The 18672-nt window shown below is 38.0% G+C and overlaps 2 protein-coding genes and 2 non-coding genes across 12 annotated transcripts in view; all 4 read left to right on the top strand.

The window, feature by feature from the left end:
• Positions 1 to 5903, top strand: part of LOC120106634 (AP2-like ethylene-responsive transcription factor CRL5) — a 14748-nt gene extending 8845 nt beyond the window's left edge. Inside the window, exon 5 of the mRNA XM_039119630.1 lies at positions 5610 to 5903. Within this exon, the coding sequence (XP_038975558.1) occupies positions 5610 to 5614 (5 nt within the window). The 3' untranslated portion in view covers positions 5615 to 5903. The remainder of the gene's footprint in view (positions 1 to 5609) is intronic.
• Positions 1 to 18672, top strand: part of LOC113461086 (L10-interacting MYB domain-containing protein-like) — a 26954-nt gene extending 8282 nt beyond the window's left edge. The window contains exons 1-5 of one of the 9 annotated variants that reach the window (XM_039119620.1): positions 6013 to 8393; positions 14477 to 14536; positions 15821 to 16188; positions 16276 to 17917; positions 18049 to 18672. In XM_039119620.1, the coding sequence (XP_038975548.1) occupies positions 17071 to 17917; positions 18049 to 18512 (1311 nt within the window). In that variant the 5' untranslated portion in view covers positions 6013 to 8393; positions 14477 to 14536; positions 15821 to 16188; positions 16276 to 17070 and the 3' untranslated portion in view covers positions 18513 to 18672. Of the gene's footprint in view, positions 1 to 6012; positions 8394 to 14476; positions 14537 to 15820; positions 16189 to 16275; positions 17918 to 18048 lie in introns of those variants that run through there. The other 8 variants (XM_039119622.1, XM_039119621.1, XM_039119626.1 and 5 more) reach the window with 8 other exon arrangements.
• On the top strand, positions 8810 to 8895 carry LOC113461088. Its single transcript, XR_003383115.2, has one exon. It is a non-coding gene; the product is annotated as a small nucleolar RNA R16 (small nucleolar RNA).
• On the top strand, positions 9000 to 9081 carry LOC113461087. Its single transcript, XR_003383114.1, has one exon. It is a non-coding gene; the product is annotated as a small nucleolar RNA R16 (small nucleolar RNA).

Genomic DNA, 18672 nt, shown 5'->3' with positions numbered 1-18672 from the left:
TAGTATGACTTTGCTCAGCACGATGCACCTTTTTCTTTTGATTTTTGTTTTTCTTCTTCCCTTTCTTAAAGGGACCACGATCCTTGGACGAACCTCCCACTAAATTCACCGACCCTTTTAGGAGTTGGTGATCCTTCTCAAAAGTTTGTAGTAAATCCAACAATTGGTGATAATTTACTACAGGTTTCGTCATACGAAAGTTGGTGAGAAATGGGCAGTACGAACCAGGAAGAGAGTTCAGTATAGCATCTTTCCCCAATTGATCATGAAGGGAAAAACCGAGAGTGCTCAGACGCTCGATCAACTCAATCATGTACAATACATGATCAGTCACGGATGCCCCATCTTTCATTCGTGCGCTGAAAATAGCACAACTAGTCTTGTGCCTTTCAACGTCGTCGGGAGTGCCAAAAGATTCGTTCAACACTTGAACAGTTTCTTCGGGCTGGGCATTCTCGAACCGGCGACTGAACTCATCGCTTATTACAGCAAGCATAATGCATCCGATAGTGTTACGGTCACTGAGCCACTTCTGATAAGTTTCTCTGACCGCACCCCGTGCATTAGCAGCAGGCTGCTCAAGTGCTGGATTCGTTATCACATAAAGGATCCGTTCATACTCTAACACAATCTTAAGTTTCTTAAGCCAGTTGTTGAAATTGGGTCCAGTCAACTTGTCATTATCCAACAATGAACAAAGTGACAAACTAGTGGCCATTTCTGCATAAAAAGAAAATCGGCTATCAGTATATGAATTGACAATACCCTTAAGACTGTGACTTTAGTCCAAAGGTCCTTCCACTATTTTATACAAATTTATAGCCTCTACCTCAAATTCGAAGAATTACACTTAACTTTTTAGTGGGTACTAGAACCCAATAGATCGCATATGGACCCAAGTGTGGCTCGGCCAACCCATATGTACCTATTGGTAGGTACACTCAACTCATCATATATTGAATGATAATTCCAATGTCCGATAAGCACCAGGCGTGTGGCGCCTCCAATGATTATTGAAACATTGGATTCATTATCATCCAACTTAACGGAAGGCTATGACCTAGTTAGCCCCATAACTATTTCATTTTAGGAACCTAATAAATTTAGAGATTTTGATTTAATTGAGAATATATGAGAAGAACCAGTTAATCTAGATCCTCCCACTGACTTCATCAAGTCAGATTAATAAGAACTAGATTCAATCCGGTTAAGAACACCTAAATCAGTCCATACTCTGATTTTTCTTAAGATATGGGGGTCAACTCGAATCATTAAGTGATCCAATCAAAAGATGTTGACCATGTCAGCCAGTAAGTGAGATCGGTGGAAGGGATATGCCATTAACTCGACAAAGATGAATCAGTGCGAGTAGCTCCCAATTAAAAACCACCAGTCAAAACTGCCAAACTTACCTTAGACACCGATTGGTTAATCAATTTTGATTTGATTACTCAAATGACTCGGGCTCTACCTCTGAGCATCAATCAAGTTCCATCTTGGTCTAATCAAAGACATGCAATTGATCAATCAACAAGTATTGTATTTGACCTAGAGTTTTCTTGACCTAATCTAGTTACTAAATTAGATTTGATCAATTAACTCTAATTGGACCATGTTTGATTCTAACCCTAGGTCTAACCCAATCTTAAGAACTTGATTTGAGCTAAGCCAAATGCTCCATGAATTATGCAATGTCATTGAATTGAGTTACAATTCTAGATCTAGGTTTTCATATCACTTAATTCTCCATTAAGTGTAAGCTTATGAAAATTCAGATCATTGCATTATTCTTAATGACATAATAATTACAAAGTTTCAGTTCTTAAAACTTATTTTTCAGATCTGAGATTTGTAATTAATCATGTTTAAAATTTGGATTTAATTCATGTTTAAATCTTAGATGATTTATGTTCATATATCACATATACAAACTAATATGAATTAACTTAAACAACATACATCATATGCATTTATTTTCAGATTTGATTTGTCATACAAAATCAGAAAATAAATGAATCATAAATTTTATTTAGATATAATCTAAACAAGTTTATGATTTCAGATTTATTCATGTTCTTATATATATATACATCGACATGAATTTACCTAGATCTCATGCATCACATGCAACTAATTTTCAGATCTGATTAATCATGTAAAAACAGCAATTAAATCAATCATAAATCTCTTTTAAATCTGATCTAAACATATCTATGATTTTAGATTTAATTACAAAGATTAAAACTACTTTTAATCTTCGTTTTGGTCATCTTCAAGGATTGAATAGCAAAAGAGGGTTATAAGCCCTTCTTTCTCCTATGACCAGATGGCCTGGTGATCATTCCAATCAGATTACTTGATTACTAGGATTAGAAAACTTGTTTCAGGCATAAATGTTTAAACTACTTTGAACCTATGACTCTGATACTACTGTTGGGAACCCTGGTGGTCGCATGCATATATTTTTTTAAAATTTACAGCGGAAGCATGAATTAAACTATTTAATTTCTATACATGCTAGAGATCATATCTTACACAAAATAGATCCAGGACTTTAACATTTATTCTAAATAAGTAGGCATGATTTTATGTTTAACATGTAGTCATGCAGAATTTCAGCAACCTAGTTGATTTCTAATCTTAATTTTAAATGAGATCAGATCTCATACGCTTTTTTGCTTTGAAAACTTTGATGATACCTTAATCACCTTGTATAGCCGCACATGCGTCCCGGCTCTACGGATAGTCCACGCGAGAAGCTCTAGGAAGATCCACAACTGCAGGAGTGCTAGCTCATGCAGAGGTGCTGCACGTGACTGAACTTTTCTCCCTCGAAGCACTCAACTTTTGATTCTTCTTCGAGAGGATGAAGGATGGAGATGAAGGAGAAGAAGGAGGAAGAAGGTGGCTGGCTCTCAGAATTTTTTCAGAATTTATAACCCTTTCTAAAGACCATCTTATTGCAAACCCCTAGGCATGGGGGTCTATTTTTATAGCCAAAAGTAAAAAACCCCCCACGCCTCACACCTTTTTTGGCCAACGAATTTGCTGATAAAATTTCCAAAAAAATTTTAGTAAATCGAAAGCTAAGAGATGAACAAATTCTATTTTAATCTTGTGCCAGAATCCCTAAAAATCATAGGGTTTTTGCACCCCAAACTTCAGCTTAATGGCCACCCTGCTTGAATGCGTCATGCAGGTCCCTACAAAGTTAGGGATTTGATTTCTATCTTTTTAGGAAGATTTGAGGTGCCATATTTTTCTGAAAAAATAGCCCCACAGCCTCCTCTTTCCTCATGCCAAAAATTGGCCAAAAATAAAGAGGATAGACACCACTGCTTTTAGGAATAAGGATGAGGTGTCTTTCTTCTCCAAGGAAAAAAGCTAGGGTCCTAAATTTTAAGAATTCTTCTTCATAATAAATTCTGATTATTTGGACTCTTAATCCTCATAAAATAAGAACTCTTAATTGACTTGAGTCAATTCCAATCCAATTGGGTCAAGTCCGATCAATTAGGTTATGCCCAATCGGCTTGGGTCGAATCCGATCGAATTAGGTCAAACCCTAATTTAGCTCAAATTGAATCTAATTCAATTTGGCTTAATTAAAGTCCAATAATTCAATCAAATTGAATTGATTAGTAATCCAATTACTAATTAACCCTCCAATAATTCAATAATTATTTTAATGCAACTTTTGCTTAGGATAATTTGTCAATCGAATTAACCAAATTATCCCTGAATGATTCTTAATCATCAATCAGCCATTTGATCAATCTAAAAACTTCTATATGTGTGACTCCATAGGTTCGAACCTAAGTCGGTAGCACTAGAACAACTTATTTTACTAATCGAAATGATCATCTAGCAATGGTACCCGACGTCCGAATAGGCCGAATATATGTGAAGCAAATATTCTGGAACCCTGGACTATAATTACTGTATAATTCATCCCTTTGATTCCTAATGCCAGGATGACTTCAGAGTTTTGTCAATGTTATTGACCTAGTCAAAGTTTATCCAAACCGCCTAGCCTATATCTATAACTATTTTTGTTAGAAAATAGTTCACTTGATGTAAAACTGTCTCCTCATTGTGCTTTCATTCTAACCACATGCGGATTGCACGAAAAATTTCCATTTTGTGCTTATCTTTTTATATAAGGCATCTATAAATTCTCCTTTTTAATATGGAGAGATTTAAATCCCATCGCTGACATAGTATCAGAATCACGACTAATCCGATTTTGCTCCTATGGCTCTTTTGCGTCTATTCCTTTCTTTTTCTCCTCAATATTCTCATTCTTTGTTGTGTCCGCATATTCTACATGTTTTGCTACTTTTATAGACTACTACATCTGCTTCTCGTGCTTTGCCGTGAGTTCGACTTCTTCTCCAAAATAGTGCATCAGCTTCTTTGACTAGATAGATAATGTTGGAAGTCCATTGCTTGTCCTACTTATACTAGAATTTATTTCTAGTTTGTATTTATTTCTTGTTCTAATTTTCTAGTTGGAATAGTTTGTCTTTTAGTGCTGTTCTATTTTAGTTAAGTTGAGCCTTAGGCAAAATATTCTTGAGTTTGTTTTTTAGTTGAAGTGGGATAGTGATGTTTTCGAGATCTAGTGGGAGATGGTGACGTAGTTGAGGGAGAGTTTAGTGAGATGTCTTTTGTGGTAAGGAAGAGGTTATGAGATCCAAGGCTTGAGGGTCCTTTGCAAGAGTAGCCAAACTCATTGTTTCGGCATTTATTTCTTTTTGAATAAATTTATTTTTTCACTCTATAATTTTTTTTTACTATTGCTGCTTATTTTTTTAGTAATTTTTTCAGATCTTAGGCCGGCATGGCCAACCTACTCCGGATAGCATACTGTTCTATATGGTATCAATAGAAAGAATATGATTTTTTTGAATAAACCAACATGCTTTACACATGCCAATAAAAACCCATATCTGGTTTTAAGCCTGTGTCCATGCCTATTGCTACAAGCTCCCATTTGGCCCTCTATGATGGTGATCCTATAGGTAATCCTATTCGATATTGTAGCACTGTCATAGTACTTTAGTATCTTACGTTAACGCAACGTAACAATATCTTTTCTGTTAATCATATCTATCAGTTTATGCATTGCCCTACTACTCTTCACTGAAAAGCTATAAAACATATTCGCCGTTACTTGAAACACGCTATTCACCATGAACTCTTGACCGCTAAGTCTTCTTTCTTACAACTTCATTCCTTTCATCCCAATTGGGCTAGGAACCCAAATGATCGTCACTCTATCAGTGTATTTTCTATGTTTCTTGGTCCTAATCTCATTTTTTGGATTGCCAAGAAATAACACATTATTGCTCGCTCTAATATTGAATCTAAATACAAAAGGTTAGTCAATGCTACCACCGATCTCATCTAGATCCATCATTTGCTTCCTTAACTTGGTGTCTACTGCCATGATTCGCTATTTCTCTGGTGTGACAATCTTAGTGCCATATTTCTCACCGCTAATCCAACATTCCATGCCTGCAACAAGCATATGAAGATTGATTTTCACTTTGTTCATGAATGTGTGGCTTGCTGACAATTTCGAATTTGTTTCATTTCCAATGCAGATTAGGTTGCTGATATTTTTACATAGGGTCTCTCCGCTTAACGCTAGCTTCACTTTTCTTCGATCCAAGCTCCTGGTTCATGAGTTGGCCCATTGACTTGCAAGAGCGTATTAACCTAGTCAAAGTTTATCCCAACAGCGTGTCCCATGCTTGCAACTTTTTTTTGTTGTGAAAAAGCTTACTTATTGTAAACTATCTGGTCATTGTGTTTTCATTTTAACCACATGTAGATTGCACGAGCAATTTCATTTTGTACTTATCTTTTTATATAAGCATCTACAAACTCTCTTTCAATATGGAGAGACTCAAGTCCCATCGTTGTGCAATGTTTTAAAAACTAGACCAATCGGGTTGAACCGGTAGAATTGTCAACCGATTGGCATCTGGCCTAGATAACCACCTAAATCTGGATTGTCATAAAAATCGGTGCATTTTATAATATTTGTTTTAGACCGCCATTGAACCAACGGCTTGTTCAAATCATTTGGGTTCAAGTGAATCAGCCAGTTTCAAACCGAATAAAACTTTATCATATTAGGTAATTAGCATTTGATTGAATACTTTCTGTTTGTCACTTCTCTTTGCCTCTTTCCTCTTTGAACAAGACTCTTCTCTCTAGCGTCGACATGAATTTTTGGATGGTTGATGGTAAGCAACAAGAACCTTGCTTCAATAAACATCACACCTCGAACTAAGGCTTGAACCCACTCTCTTATCCTCTCTTCTCCCTCACTTTCTCTTCCCATCCCCCTTTTCCTTGGTAGATCCTCAAGGATGGCCGATGGCAAGTAGCCACTCCCTTGCTTTCTCTCTTTCTCTCCCTTCATCGTGCTCACCTTGAAGCTTGGTGATAGGCAAAAGATAGCAGCAACAGAACCCTCTCTTTTCCTCTTCCCTCGCCTTACTCACCCTCGCCAAACCTTGTGGTATGTCGGCAGGCATCAACAAGTAGGTCTTGCTTACTCTCTCCTCTCTCTCAACCCCTCTTACTCCACCATGCTTACTAGATCATGGTAGCAGGCCAACAATCACCAATAATTTGTCCCTTCTCTCCCCCTTTTTCTTTCTCTCTCTCCCTCCCCCCACCTGTCCTTCCTTCTCCTTCCCCACTAGCCACCCTAACTCTCCTCTCCGCCTCCAGCCCCACACAATCAGGATAGTAACAATCTGATAACTGTAACGATGCAGTCCGCTATCCCTCTTCCCACTCTTTATTTTCAAAGTTTCTCACATCAAAATGAAAGTCTAATTCTCACACTCCCAATGCCCTCCTCTTCCCGAACTCCCTTGCCAATGACGGTGGTAGCGTCATCTCCCACCACTCTTCGCCGCAAGAGGCCTCCCCTCCTTACTCTCATACCTTCTCTCATCAAATGCCAAAAGCCTCTTCCCTCTACTTCCTACTAATCTTCTGTTTGATATTTTGCAATAGGACTGCAGTTTTATGGTGTTTCACTGAACATTATGGTTTGCCTAAAAAGGTCCAATTTTACTCTATAAGAGATTGAGAAGAAGAGGAATCCTAAGACTTTTAGAGTCTATGAGTTGTCTATGAGCAACTAAGTATTTCTAAAAATGACACTAACAAATTCTAATTTATGTAAGACAAGTTTTATGAAAAACTTGAGAAGGCTCCCTTTTACATTGCATGAAATATCAATTTTCCAAAATTCATTTGTTAAACAACCTAAAACTATTTCAACAAAGCATGCATATTTTATTTCATATTTTTCTAAAAAATCTATATATATTTATGATTTTAATATTTTACATATAAGTAATTAATAATTAATATATTAGATGGAATGGGTTGACTTAGATTGATCCAACGGTTGATTTATCCTTGACCAAACTTTTTTTCCAAGTTACTGGTCGATCCAATTTTTCAAGTAGTATGTCAAATATAATAAAAAATATCATAAATGGCTCGAATTGAGTCTTTATTTTTTTTATTAAGACAGTTAACATAAACATATCAATTTTATTCGTCAAGCAATATATGCTACAGAGACAGAATGATATCTACAGAAAGGCAAAACTAGCTTCCCAATATGTGCAGTGTATGATCTTGTCTCATAAGTAACTAGACGGAACCTTCTTGAATGATTTTTCTTGTAACTATTTTTATTCACAATGTCTTATCCTATTATTTTTAAGCTTTCATATATCGCTAACAATACAATTACCAATTATTTATTTTACAATTTAAAAATTATTTTGCTTGAAATATTTTAGTATAGGTTATTTAGAAGTGTAAAACTTTTTAAAAAAATAAAATAAAAAGCTAAACTAAAACCAACCCTACCCAACAAAATTTGGAAATTAAAAAAAAAATCAAAATTGACTTCTGCCCAAGGGGAGAAGGATCATGTGCGCCTTTGGGTGTCGATAAGGCAATACAATCTGGCCCGTTTTGAGCCCAAAAATTTGGAGCATCATACTACAGCCCAGTGCTTCTGGTCTTCAGAATGCGGCTGGATACCCTTGCATCGAAACCCTTGTTCGTGTTTTAGGGCTCAAAGGGGGAAGCCCTTTTTAAACCCCTGCCGGACGTTGCAGCCTCCCATTCCTCTCCCTCTCGTTCTTCCTGTGGCTCTTTTTCTTCATCAAAAATCTCTATTCTTCTTTTGTGTATCTATTTCTCTTTCTTCTTCTTCTTCTCCTTCTAATCTTTTGAACTCTCGATGATGAGATTCGAAGCAGACGGGCGGTCAGAAACTGATGCCATGTTGAATGTCTGCAATCTCTGCCTTCCTTGTTTCAAGGAACGCATCTGAGAGATCGGTATTTCCTTATTGTTTCTCTTAACTTATCTTATTTAATTTCATATAAAGTGTTTGTTGATATGGTATGATGAAGATGCCGAAAATTTTCTATGTCTGGACATCTGAGATCTATTTTGTGTCTTTGATTAAATACGCATCTACTGAGCTATCGACTGACACCACTTTTTAATCTTGTGATAGTTTTTTTTTTTTTTTTTTTGGTTATATAAGCTTTGTAGCAAAGGAATTGCACCACTTACTCTCTTCTCAGATGGTTTATTCTTTGTCTGGGGAGATATAACGGGTGCAGAGAGCTAAATGGTTGGCTTACCAGCCCAATGCATAAGACTCGGTTGCTTTGGTGTCAAATGGTCCACTCGAAATTCCTATTTTTTGCAGCAAAAAATTCATGTATTAAGAACAAAAATTTGTTAAGTTGGCAAGTGATGTGATTGTGAAATCTTATCCTACACGCCGAAATGTTGTGTGGACTAAAACTCCGCTTATTAGCTGATGCCCCTCTTCTTACTACTGCACTCTTGAGTCATGTTTTCATTAGTTTTACTCGATATGCTAACATTTTTGCAAGATTGCAAGCTTTGAAATTTGTTTAGAATTCTGGAGGAATGGCAATTGATGCAATTATCTTATCCTACACACTGAAGTGGTTGTGTGGATTTACACTCCGCTTATTATCTGATGCCATACATGATTGTCCATTTGGACTATTGGATCAAAAGTTCTCTTCTATATTTGTTTTTGCAACGGATTATTCTTTTTTTTTTTAATTTTTATCGATTTTAGCCTTGTCTTGTTCATTCTCTTGAGTCTTGTTGAGTGTTGCAGAACTGTGTTTCTCCAGAAACAGTCTCCGATGATTAAATTGTTCATTAATGCAGACTTGCGGTTTAGTTATTAGTTGATAAGCATCTCTTGGTTGGCAGATCCTAGCCGCAAGAAAAGGTCCTTTCTCTGCTAAAGATAGAGAGAGATTTGAAGAAAAATTAGTTAGCAGATACCTCTTAGCATCATTTCTACTCTCCTTGTTTAACTATCTAAATTAGACACTGCGACTCTCTCCTTTCTCTGCTAAGGCTTTGGTTCTTGAAGTCTTTCTTGAGGTACCTTGGGGGGACTATGGAGCTCGACCCTGAGGTTGAGGTTGTGTCGCCAATGAGATCGGCTCCTCCGGAAGGGGTTGTCCTCACCCAACCTTCTGCTACCGCTATATCTCCACGCTGGTCTCCCCCCAAGGCTCGTGGCTTGGCTTGGTCAAGTCCGAGCTTGTTAGCTTCCGAGTAGGGCCCTTCAACTCCTGCTCGCTCCTCTAAGACCTACTTTCCAGGATGGTCAATCCAAAAGTCCAATTCAGCTTTGACGACCCTTGGGAGACCTTGTAGAACGTGACCGATGCCTTCAATAAGGGCTTCAACAAATGCTGAGCTCGAGCTCAATGGCTCGTCTCGAGGATGGACTACTACAGCCTCGACGACGACGTCGTCGGCAAAGGCGAGGGCGGGGAAGGCCGCGAAGAAGGCGGGGCTAACAGCAACGGCAACAATAGCTATGGAGATGGCGACGACCTTGAGGAGGGTGAGATCGGCGGTGGCGATGGCAACCTTGGCAGCGGCGAAGGTTGGGAAGGCGAGGAGTGAAATCCTACCTTTCCATCTTTTTTGTTTTTTCTTCTTTTTGCTTAGGTAAACAAAGCTTAATGTACTCTCTTTTTCGACTTTTGTTGAGATAAGTGTAAAAACTCAAATTAATGAAAGTAAAGAATTTTTTAAAGAACATGACTTCAGTTTTTGTTCTTGTTGTTTGTTTTCTTTACTTGAGTTTAGGTCATCGCCCCAAGTTTCGATCTTTTCTTGTAGCTCTTTTTGCTCGCCTTCTAATAAGGTAAATATATATACCAAAAGACAATAAAAGTAAAGAAAATTTTCAAAGTCCCTGACTATCCTTACTTGTTCATTTCTTGGTTTTAGTTCGGGTTGTTGCACTGAACTCTTTCCCTTACGTTTAATTTCATCTAGGAAGGAGCGGTGTAGAGCTCAGCTTCTCAGTCAATCTTCCTGGAGTTCAGCTCCCAAGAAATTGGGAGTTAACTCAGCTTGAGGAGGTCCCAGGTCGGCTCAGATTGTCTCCTCTATTGATATTCTCCGGACTTAGGTTTCAAAGGAATTCTGAGTGAGCTCGGCTTGAGGAGGTTTCAGGTCGGCCTGGATTGTCTTTTTTGTTGGTCATACCTGGAGTCTTGCTTTAGAGGGATTCCGAGTGAGCTCGGCTTGAGGACGTCCCAGGTCATCCTGGGGTGTCTCCTTTATTGGTCATTTCTAGAGTCTTGCTCCAGAGGGATTCTGAGTGAGTTCGGCTTCAAGAGGTCCCAGGTCAGCCAAGGGTGTCCCCTTTGTTGGTCATCTATGGAGTTTTGCTCTGGAGAGATTCTGAGTGAGCTTGACTTGAGAAGGTCCTAGGTTGGCTTAGGGTGTCTCTTTTGTTGGTCATATATGGAGCAAGAGAGAGATTCTAAATGAACTCGGCTTGAGGAGGTCCTTGGTCGGCATGGGTTGTCTCCTTTGTTGTTCATCTCTAGACTATGGTCCTAGAGAAATTTCGAGTGGGCTCGGTTGAAAAAAGTTTCGAGTCAGCTCCGGGTGGCCCCTTAGTTGTTCATCTCTGGACTATGAGCCTAGAAGAATTTTGAATAGGCTCGGTCTTAAGAAGGCCCCTGGCGTCCCTGGGGTGTCTCCTTTGGTGGGGCTTAAGCATTCCCGGGGTGTCCCAAGTCGAGTACAGTTGCAATAGTCATCCGATTTCAAAGACAAAGAGAATAAGTGGATTTTTATTAGAAATAAGCTTAGACTACAATGAACCTTACTGATAATAGATGTAAAGGTTGTCGAGTTCGAAGTCTATGGGATCAGAATGCTGTTGAGCTGCTCTAGTCTATACGCTCCCGATCGCATAGCTTCGGCTATTCAGTATGGGTCTTCCCAATTTGGGCTCAACTTTTCAAGCTCTCCTGGTTGGAACGCTTCAGTCTTTCTTAAGACGAGATCACTAGGTTGGAATAGCTTGCCTTTGAGCCTTGAGTTGTAGTACTGAGCTGTTTTTTGCCGGTACACCGCCACATGGATTTGAGCTCATTCTCTAGTTTCTTCCAATATGTCGAGGTTGACCCGGAGCTGATCTAAATTTGTCTAGTCGTCAAAACTTTCTATCCGAAACGATGAAAGTCCGATCTCAAGTGTGATTATTGCCTTTGTTCCAATGGCAAGGTTAAAGGGCATCTCCCTAGTATGAACTTGAGACGTTGTTCGATATGCCAACAAAACATTGTAGAGCTCTTCAGCCCATAACCCTTTCGCTCGATCCAGCCTCACCTTTAGTTCCTGTAGGGTTGTTCGGTTAGTCACTTCGGCCTCTCCATTAAACTGGGGGTGCGCCACCAAAGTAAATCGGTGGTTGATTCCGAGCTCGGTACATTACTTTTTGAATTTAGCATTGTCGAACCAACGCCCGTTATCTGTGATGATTGCCCAGGAGAGCCCGAACCTGCAAATAATGGTCTGCCAGATGAAGTCTCGTGCTTTCACCTAGGTAGTCCGAGCCACTAGTTCAGCTTCTGCCTATTTGGTGAAGTAGTCTACCGTTACAAAGAGGAACTTGTGCTGCCCAGTTGCCACCAAAAAAAGTTTAAGGATGTTGGTCCCCCATTGCGCGAACAGGCAAGGGGCGTTGATCGGCGTCAGTGGCACCGCTGGTCATTGTTGGGTATTTGAATGGCGTTGACATCGGTCACACCACTTGATGAACTGACCACGTTCTTTCGCAAGATCGGCCAATAGTATTCCTGCCCTCTTAACAGTTCAACTTCTGCCCATTTGAGTTGGCCATGAGTTGATAGTGGTGTTTGTGATTGGATTTGTCGTACTTGTGAATAGATTTGGACTTTTAGCTTGGTAAGGTTGTTAGCTTAAATGGGGGGAAGTATGTAAGGATCTATGCGATCATGTATTTACTCTCTCATCGGCTATGCATTTGGTAAATTTTGAATATTTATATGGGGCCAAAGAACCAAATAATATATTTCGACTAGCTTTTTTGAGTAAGGACCTGTGCTGTTACAGCATTTCAAGGGCAAAGATACAAAAAACTTTGGTGGATTGTAACTTTTTGTGGTACAATAAAAATTGCATCCAGTGCCTTTCAAAAACACAATCTAGTTTCAAAGTTTCTTCTAACTTGTTATAGAGGATTATGTTAAAAGCATCATGAACTCCCAAGATATTAATTAAATAATTCTAACTAATGATCATATTGGTTCATGTTAGTTAGGTTGAGCCTTAGGTTCAATAGACAATCAAACTACAATGGGAAGACTCTTGGATGTCAGCTTTTTTTAATTCAACTTTTGTAAGGGGATAGTAATGTGAGGCTTTTTGTTGAGGAAAATTTCTTGTGTGAGGTGTATTAGAGGGAATCTATATTTTGGTTTTCAAATATTTTCTTTGAATAAAAAATTCTTTCTCCTCTCTCTAATATTTTTATATTTTTCTTCTATTGTTGTTGGTTCATTTAATTTATCCTTGTTTTGGATCTAGGACCAACATGTCGATTTATATCAAAAAGTATGCAATTCTATATGGTATTAGAGCTATATCCTTTATGACTAGTGATTCGTATATTCGTAGCTCGATATAGTTAAAGAGCTTCTAGTAGTTCACTATACATCAATGTTAGTGTGTACTATCATGTCTCTCATTAGGATCGAAAAATTGAATAGCACGAATTATATCTATTAAAAGTCTTGCATCAAGTATTATACGATTGAGGAAGATTTTTAGGAGATCATGAACAGGAAGACAGTGTGATACAACTAGAAACTCTTAGCAGAGAAAGTGGATATCTTCTCCAAATCAATGTGGACAAAAATAATGATCAGCATATTCAAGATTTAGAGGAGCCAAAAAAAGTATTGAATATTCTTACAGCTGTGCACTTAGGCCCTGTTTGGGGGAGCTTTTGGAGGGCCAAAAAGCACTTTCTGGCCCTCCAAAAGTACTTTTAGGGAAAAAAGTGCGTTTGGTAAAATTTCCAAGAAGCTGTTTCAGCTTTTGCGGGAAGCTGAAAACAGCTTTTTGGCAGAAGCTCCAATTTGGAGCTTTTGGGAGGAAGCTGTTTCAGCTTTTTCGGAAAGCTCTATTTTTGACAAAAATGCCCACATTAAAATATAATAATTACATAGCTTGCCCCTTTATAAACCTAAAAAATCTGCTTGAGCCAAGAACCCTAGCCGTCAGACTCCTTTCCGTAAGAGAAGGTATTTTTTTTTCAATTTTTGTATGCATCCCTTGAACTACATTTTAGAATAAAAAAAAATTAATCCTTCTCTGCACCTTCCAAAATCAATGTATTGTTTTTTTTTTTTTTTAATCATCAACCTCGCGGCCAGTCCTCCTCGAGCATGGACCACGAAGAACCACCCCTGGACCACGGCATCGCGTCCAGGCTATAGCCGCGACACCGTGGACCGCAGCATTGCGGTCCACGATGCCTCCTCTCTCGCGGTCCACGGGTGACCATGATCGCATGTTACAGAGGGAGGATCTCTCTCTGTTACAGAGAGATCCTCGGTCCATGCTCAAGCCGCGACACCGTGGACCGCACCACCATGGTCCACGGTGCCTCCCCTTACAGAGAGAGGATCTCTCTCTGTTACAGAGAGAGAGGATCTCTCTCTGTTACAGAGAGAGAGAATCTCTCTCTATAACACAGAGAGATCCTCTCTCTGTACGCTTAATGATCTCGCGGTCCACGGTGGACCGCGAGATCCTCTCTCTGTTGCAGGGAGGGAGTTCTGGTGGACGGCGAGCTCTGTTACAAAGGGAGAGAGAGAGAACAGAGAGAGAAATCTCTGTTACAGAGAGAGAGATTTCCCTCTGTGGTTCGGGTGGACCAAATTTTTCCTCTCTCTTCGGGTGGACCAAGTTTTTCCTCTCTCTGTTACAGAGATAAAGATAGATTTGTATTTAGAATTTTAATGGAGTTTGGTAATATTATTGTTGCCTTCTAACTTATGATTGGATCATTTTCTGTCAGGTACTATCACCTAGTGGCTCAGAAATTTGCAATCTCCATTGCACTTTGAAGCTTTAAGAAGTAAGAATACTCCTTTTTATTCTTAATTAGCCAAAATATTTTATGCTTATACTTTTGACTTAAAGTCCAAATTACTACTTACATTGTCATTCTTCAACAAAATTCACTGCCAGTGATTCCAAGAATGGACATTTGATGAATATTGAAGCATGTTTTAATTAAAAGATCTTACACCTTATTGTCATTTTAGTGGTGCATACTATTGTTACTAATACTTCCAATATTGCCAAGAAGATATTGGGTACTCAACATCGTATTTGGCTAATATTGGGAACTTGACAATGTAATATGTTTTGGCCTGAGCGTAGTTAGTGCAAGCAACAAAGTGCAGTTAGGCACAGGTTTATAGTGCAGTTAGGCACAGGTTTTCTAATTTAGTGAAATAGTTTACTGATGCCATCCCTCTCATTCATCTCGATCGTAATTACGAGACATGCCCCCTGGACCTTATTAATCTGACAAATAATGTGCATACAACGTAACCATTACATGATTCAAACTTTAGTCTTCATGATCCGAGCATTGGGAATTTCCAAACAATCTCACAATTTTTTTAAGAGAAATCTCGGTGCGCTATTACTTTTATTCCTTTAGAAATAATCAATTTTCATATTTATTACAGAATCATATGAGCATGTTCTGAGAGCTAAAAGGAAAGAACCTGTAGGTGCTAATGGATTTACAATATAAAATCGAGATACTGGAGATAAATAAGGTAATAAATGTTCCTATTAATCTGATCTTATTTCCAATAGAAAGAGAGTCCTACAAGATCTGGAAGTTGAAATTTAAAAAGAAAGGAGATCATGGTACGTAGGCAAATTTTTCCTGAGATCATGGCAAAAATGCTGCTACCTAGGTAGGAATGGGAAGAGTAAGTTTATACATGGTAATGGCAATTTCTTTATTTAGTATCATAATAGCCATCCATCAAATCCTTGATTCTATCAAATAATTGACATTCATTAGACATAGAGTTCTATTAAGAAGACTAGCTTGACCAAATACAGAGAAAGTATACAATAAAGAGTACATGGGTCTTCTAAGACTAGCCTAAAAATGGTCAAGAACATAGACGAAACCAGTAAAGCCTGAGATCCATTTAAGAACTGTGCAAGCTGGTGAAAATGCTTATAGTTCTATCAAATAATTGCCTCTTATTGCATGCCTTGTCTAATATCTCATTGTTTTTCTAATATGCTTTACAAGGTGTTTTATTCATATGGTTGAAATCATGACTTATGATTGACAAAATGTTTCATGTCTTTGTTGTTGCATTGTAAGAAGAACAAATGTCTAAGAAGAGCCAACATACCCTTGCTGGTCCATCAACCCAAGATGAGAAGAAGAGGAAGGCCATTTGGAATGAAAAATTGATAGAGGAGTTTATCGATATATGTATTAGTAAAGTTGAAGCTGGTAATCGCCCAGGAACACATTTCAATAGGTTAGGGTGGGCCAATATAATTAAGAAATTCAATGAGAAGACTGGAAATCAATATGACTACAAAAAATTTAAAAATAAGTGGGATAACCTGAAAGCAAATTGGAGCATTTGGATGAAATTGGTGGGAAAGGAAACAGGACTTGGATGGGATCCTGTTAGAAATACAATAGATGCACCAGATGCATGGTGGGAAAAAAAATTGCAGGTACACATGCCACTAGTTTAATATTTGTAAGATTTTTTATACTAACCTATAAACTACTATTGACAACTATATATTGTTAACTTGCAGGAGATTCCTGATGCAGCTAAGTTTCGAGAACGTGGTCTACAACATGCAATAAAATTGGATAGGTTATTTAGAGGTACTAGTGCCACTGGGGAGGGGGCCTGGGCACCAGCTTTACTGGTGCAGGAGGATGTTGAGGACACAATTGAAGTATATGAGAGGTTGGATGGGGTTAATAATGATACATTTGAGGGCTTAGGTGACTCAGATGAGGACCATCATATGAGTGCATATAAAATTGATGATGTTCCCACTGATAATTTTAATGTTAACCTTACTCTTGCATCTGATGCTATCCAAGAGAGAGGAAAGAAAAGAGTTAGCTCTACTTTGCATGATAAGAAATGCAAGAAGGTTGGGGGTGCTGCACAACTATCTCAGCAATTGAGTCGTCTTATTGATGCAGTGGAGAAGAAAAGTACAGTGCCATCCAAGATGATTGATAAACCTGGACGTAGTATCGATGAGGTGATGGACGTAGTGCATATGATGCCTGAGATGGTAGCACAACCTGAACTGCTTTTGATTGCTGCTGAGGTGCTCCTTAAAAGAGAACATCGAGAGATGTTTATGGCACTCCGAGATACCAATCTTCGAATTGAATGGCTCAAGCGAATGTCAAACTTACATAAGTAGTTGTTGACGTACTATTATGGCAATATGTTTTGTAGTTTTAATTATGAACTTCTATTATAGAATGATGATGGACTATATGTATTTGTGGTATCTCTTGGATAATGTATCGTGGATGCTATTGATTTTATGGATATTATAGAAGTTATGATTTTGTGATATAATATGTATTTGCATTATATGTTTATATATCATTTGTTTTATTTGCTACAGATGTTTTATTTTTTGCATAATATGTTTTCTACAGGTATGGGCAGCATTGACAATAGTTCTGAGGAGAATTATTCCAGTGAAGATGAGATAGTTGATGATGATAATTATAATATTCTACTAACTGCAACTGTTGGTATGGTTACTGAATATTACACAAAATATATTGAAAAGGAGCCTTGTAGGACCTCTTATCAAACCGGATACAAGTTTGTATCAGAAATTTTAGATGGCAATCCATATAGATGCCAACAACAATTTCGAATGGAAAAACATGTATTTATTAATCTGTGCATGGAATTGAAAATCAAATATGGTTTAAAGGCTTCTAGATATATTCCTGTTGAGGAGCTGGTGTCTATGTTTTTGATGATTCTAGGACATGGGTTTGGGAATAGGATGGTTCAAGAAAGATTTCAACATTCCGGAGAAATAGTTAGTAGATATTTCACCCATGTTTTAAATGCTGTTTTAAGGATGTCCAAGGATATTATTAGCCCGCTGGATAAAGAGTTCAAAAATATTCCAAGTAAAATCCGCAATGATCATCGTTGGTGGCCTTATTTTAAGGACTGCATTGGAGCAATTGATGGCACCCATATACCAGTGAAAATTTCTCCATCCAAACAAGTACCATATATTGGCCGAAAAGGGATTCCTACACAAAATTTTATGGCTTGTTGTGATTTTGATATGCGTTTCACTTTTGTTTGTGCTGGATGGAAAGGTACTGCTCATGATACTCGTATTTTTTTAGATGCTATACACAGAAAAGAGCTCCAATTTCCACACCCACCTAGAGGTATGCATTTTAATTAAATATATTATAATATAGACGTATGCATATTAATTAAATATATTATGATCGCAAGTATACTTTTTTAACTTTCATTAAATATATTAAAATACTAACTCATATATATATATATGCAGGTAAATATTATTTGGTGGATGCAGGATATCCTCACATGTTGGGATATATGGGGCCTTACAAAGGGGAGAGGTATCATTTACCAGATTTTCGACGTGGAAGTCAACCAAAGGGTATACATGAAATCTTTAATCATGCACATTCCTCCCTGAGATGCACTATTGAGAGGACATTCGGATGCTGGAAAAGTAGATGGAGAATGTTGAGTACCATGCCCAACTTTTCTTATCATAAACAAGTCCAAATTGTGGTGGCTTCCATGGCTATTCATAATTTTATTAGAAATCATGCAATCAAAGATTTGGAGTTTCAGCCTTATGATGATAATGAGGATCTACTCCCTTCTGATTGTTTAGAGATTAATGAACCACAGGAAGAACTGAGTGCAGAGCAAAGCCAAATATTGGGTAACCGTGAGATGGATATTCTGCGTGATCATATTGCTTCTCAACTTATAGCTCGTTGACTTCTGAGTGCAGTGCAATTCTACATGTTGTTTTATTTTGTATTTGACCAAACATGAATGTTCGTTGTATTTTTGTTGCTACTACGTCAACAATGTAAAAAAGTATGAACAAGGTAAAGTTAGAGAGGATGGATATTAACTATGTGCAATCCTTGATTAA

The sequence above is a fragment of the Phoenix dactylifera genome, unplaced genomic scaffold, assembly GCF_009389715.1.
Source record: "Phoenix dactylifera cultivar Barhee BC4 unplaced genomic scaffold, palm_55x_up_171113_PBpolish2nd_filt_p 000586F, whole genome shotgun sequence".
NCBI lineage: Eukaryota > Viridiplantae > Streptophyta > Magnoliopsida > Arecales > Arecaceae > Phoenix > Phoenix dactylifera.
The sequence above is the reverse complement of the archived record's forward strand: the minus strand, read 5'-3'. Positions and strand labels throughout refer to the sequence as shown.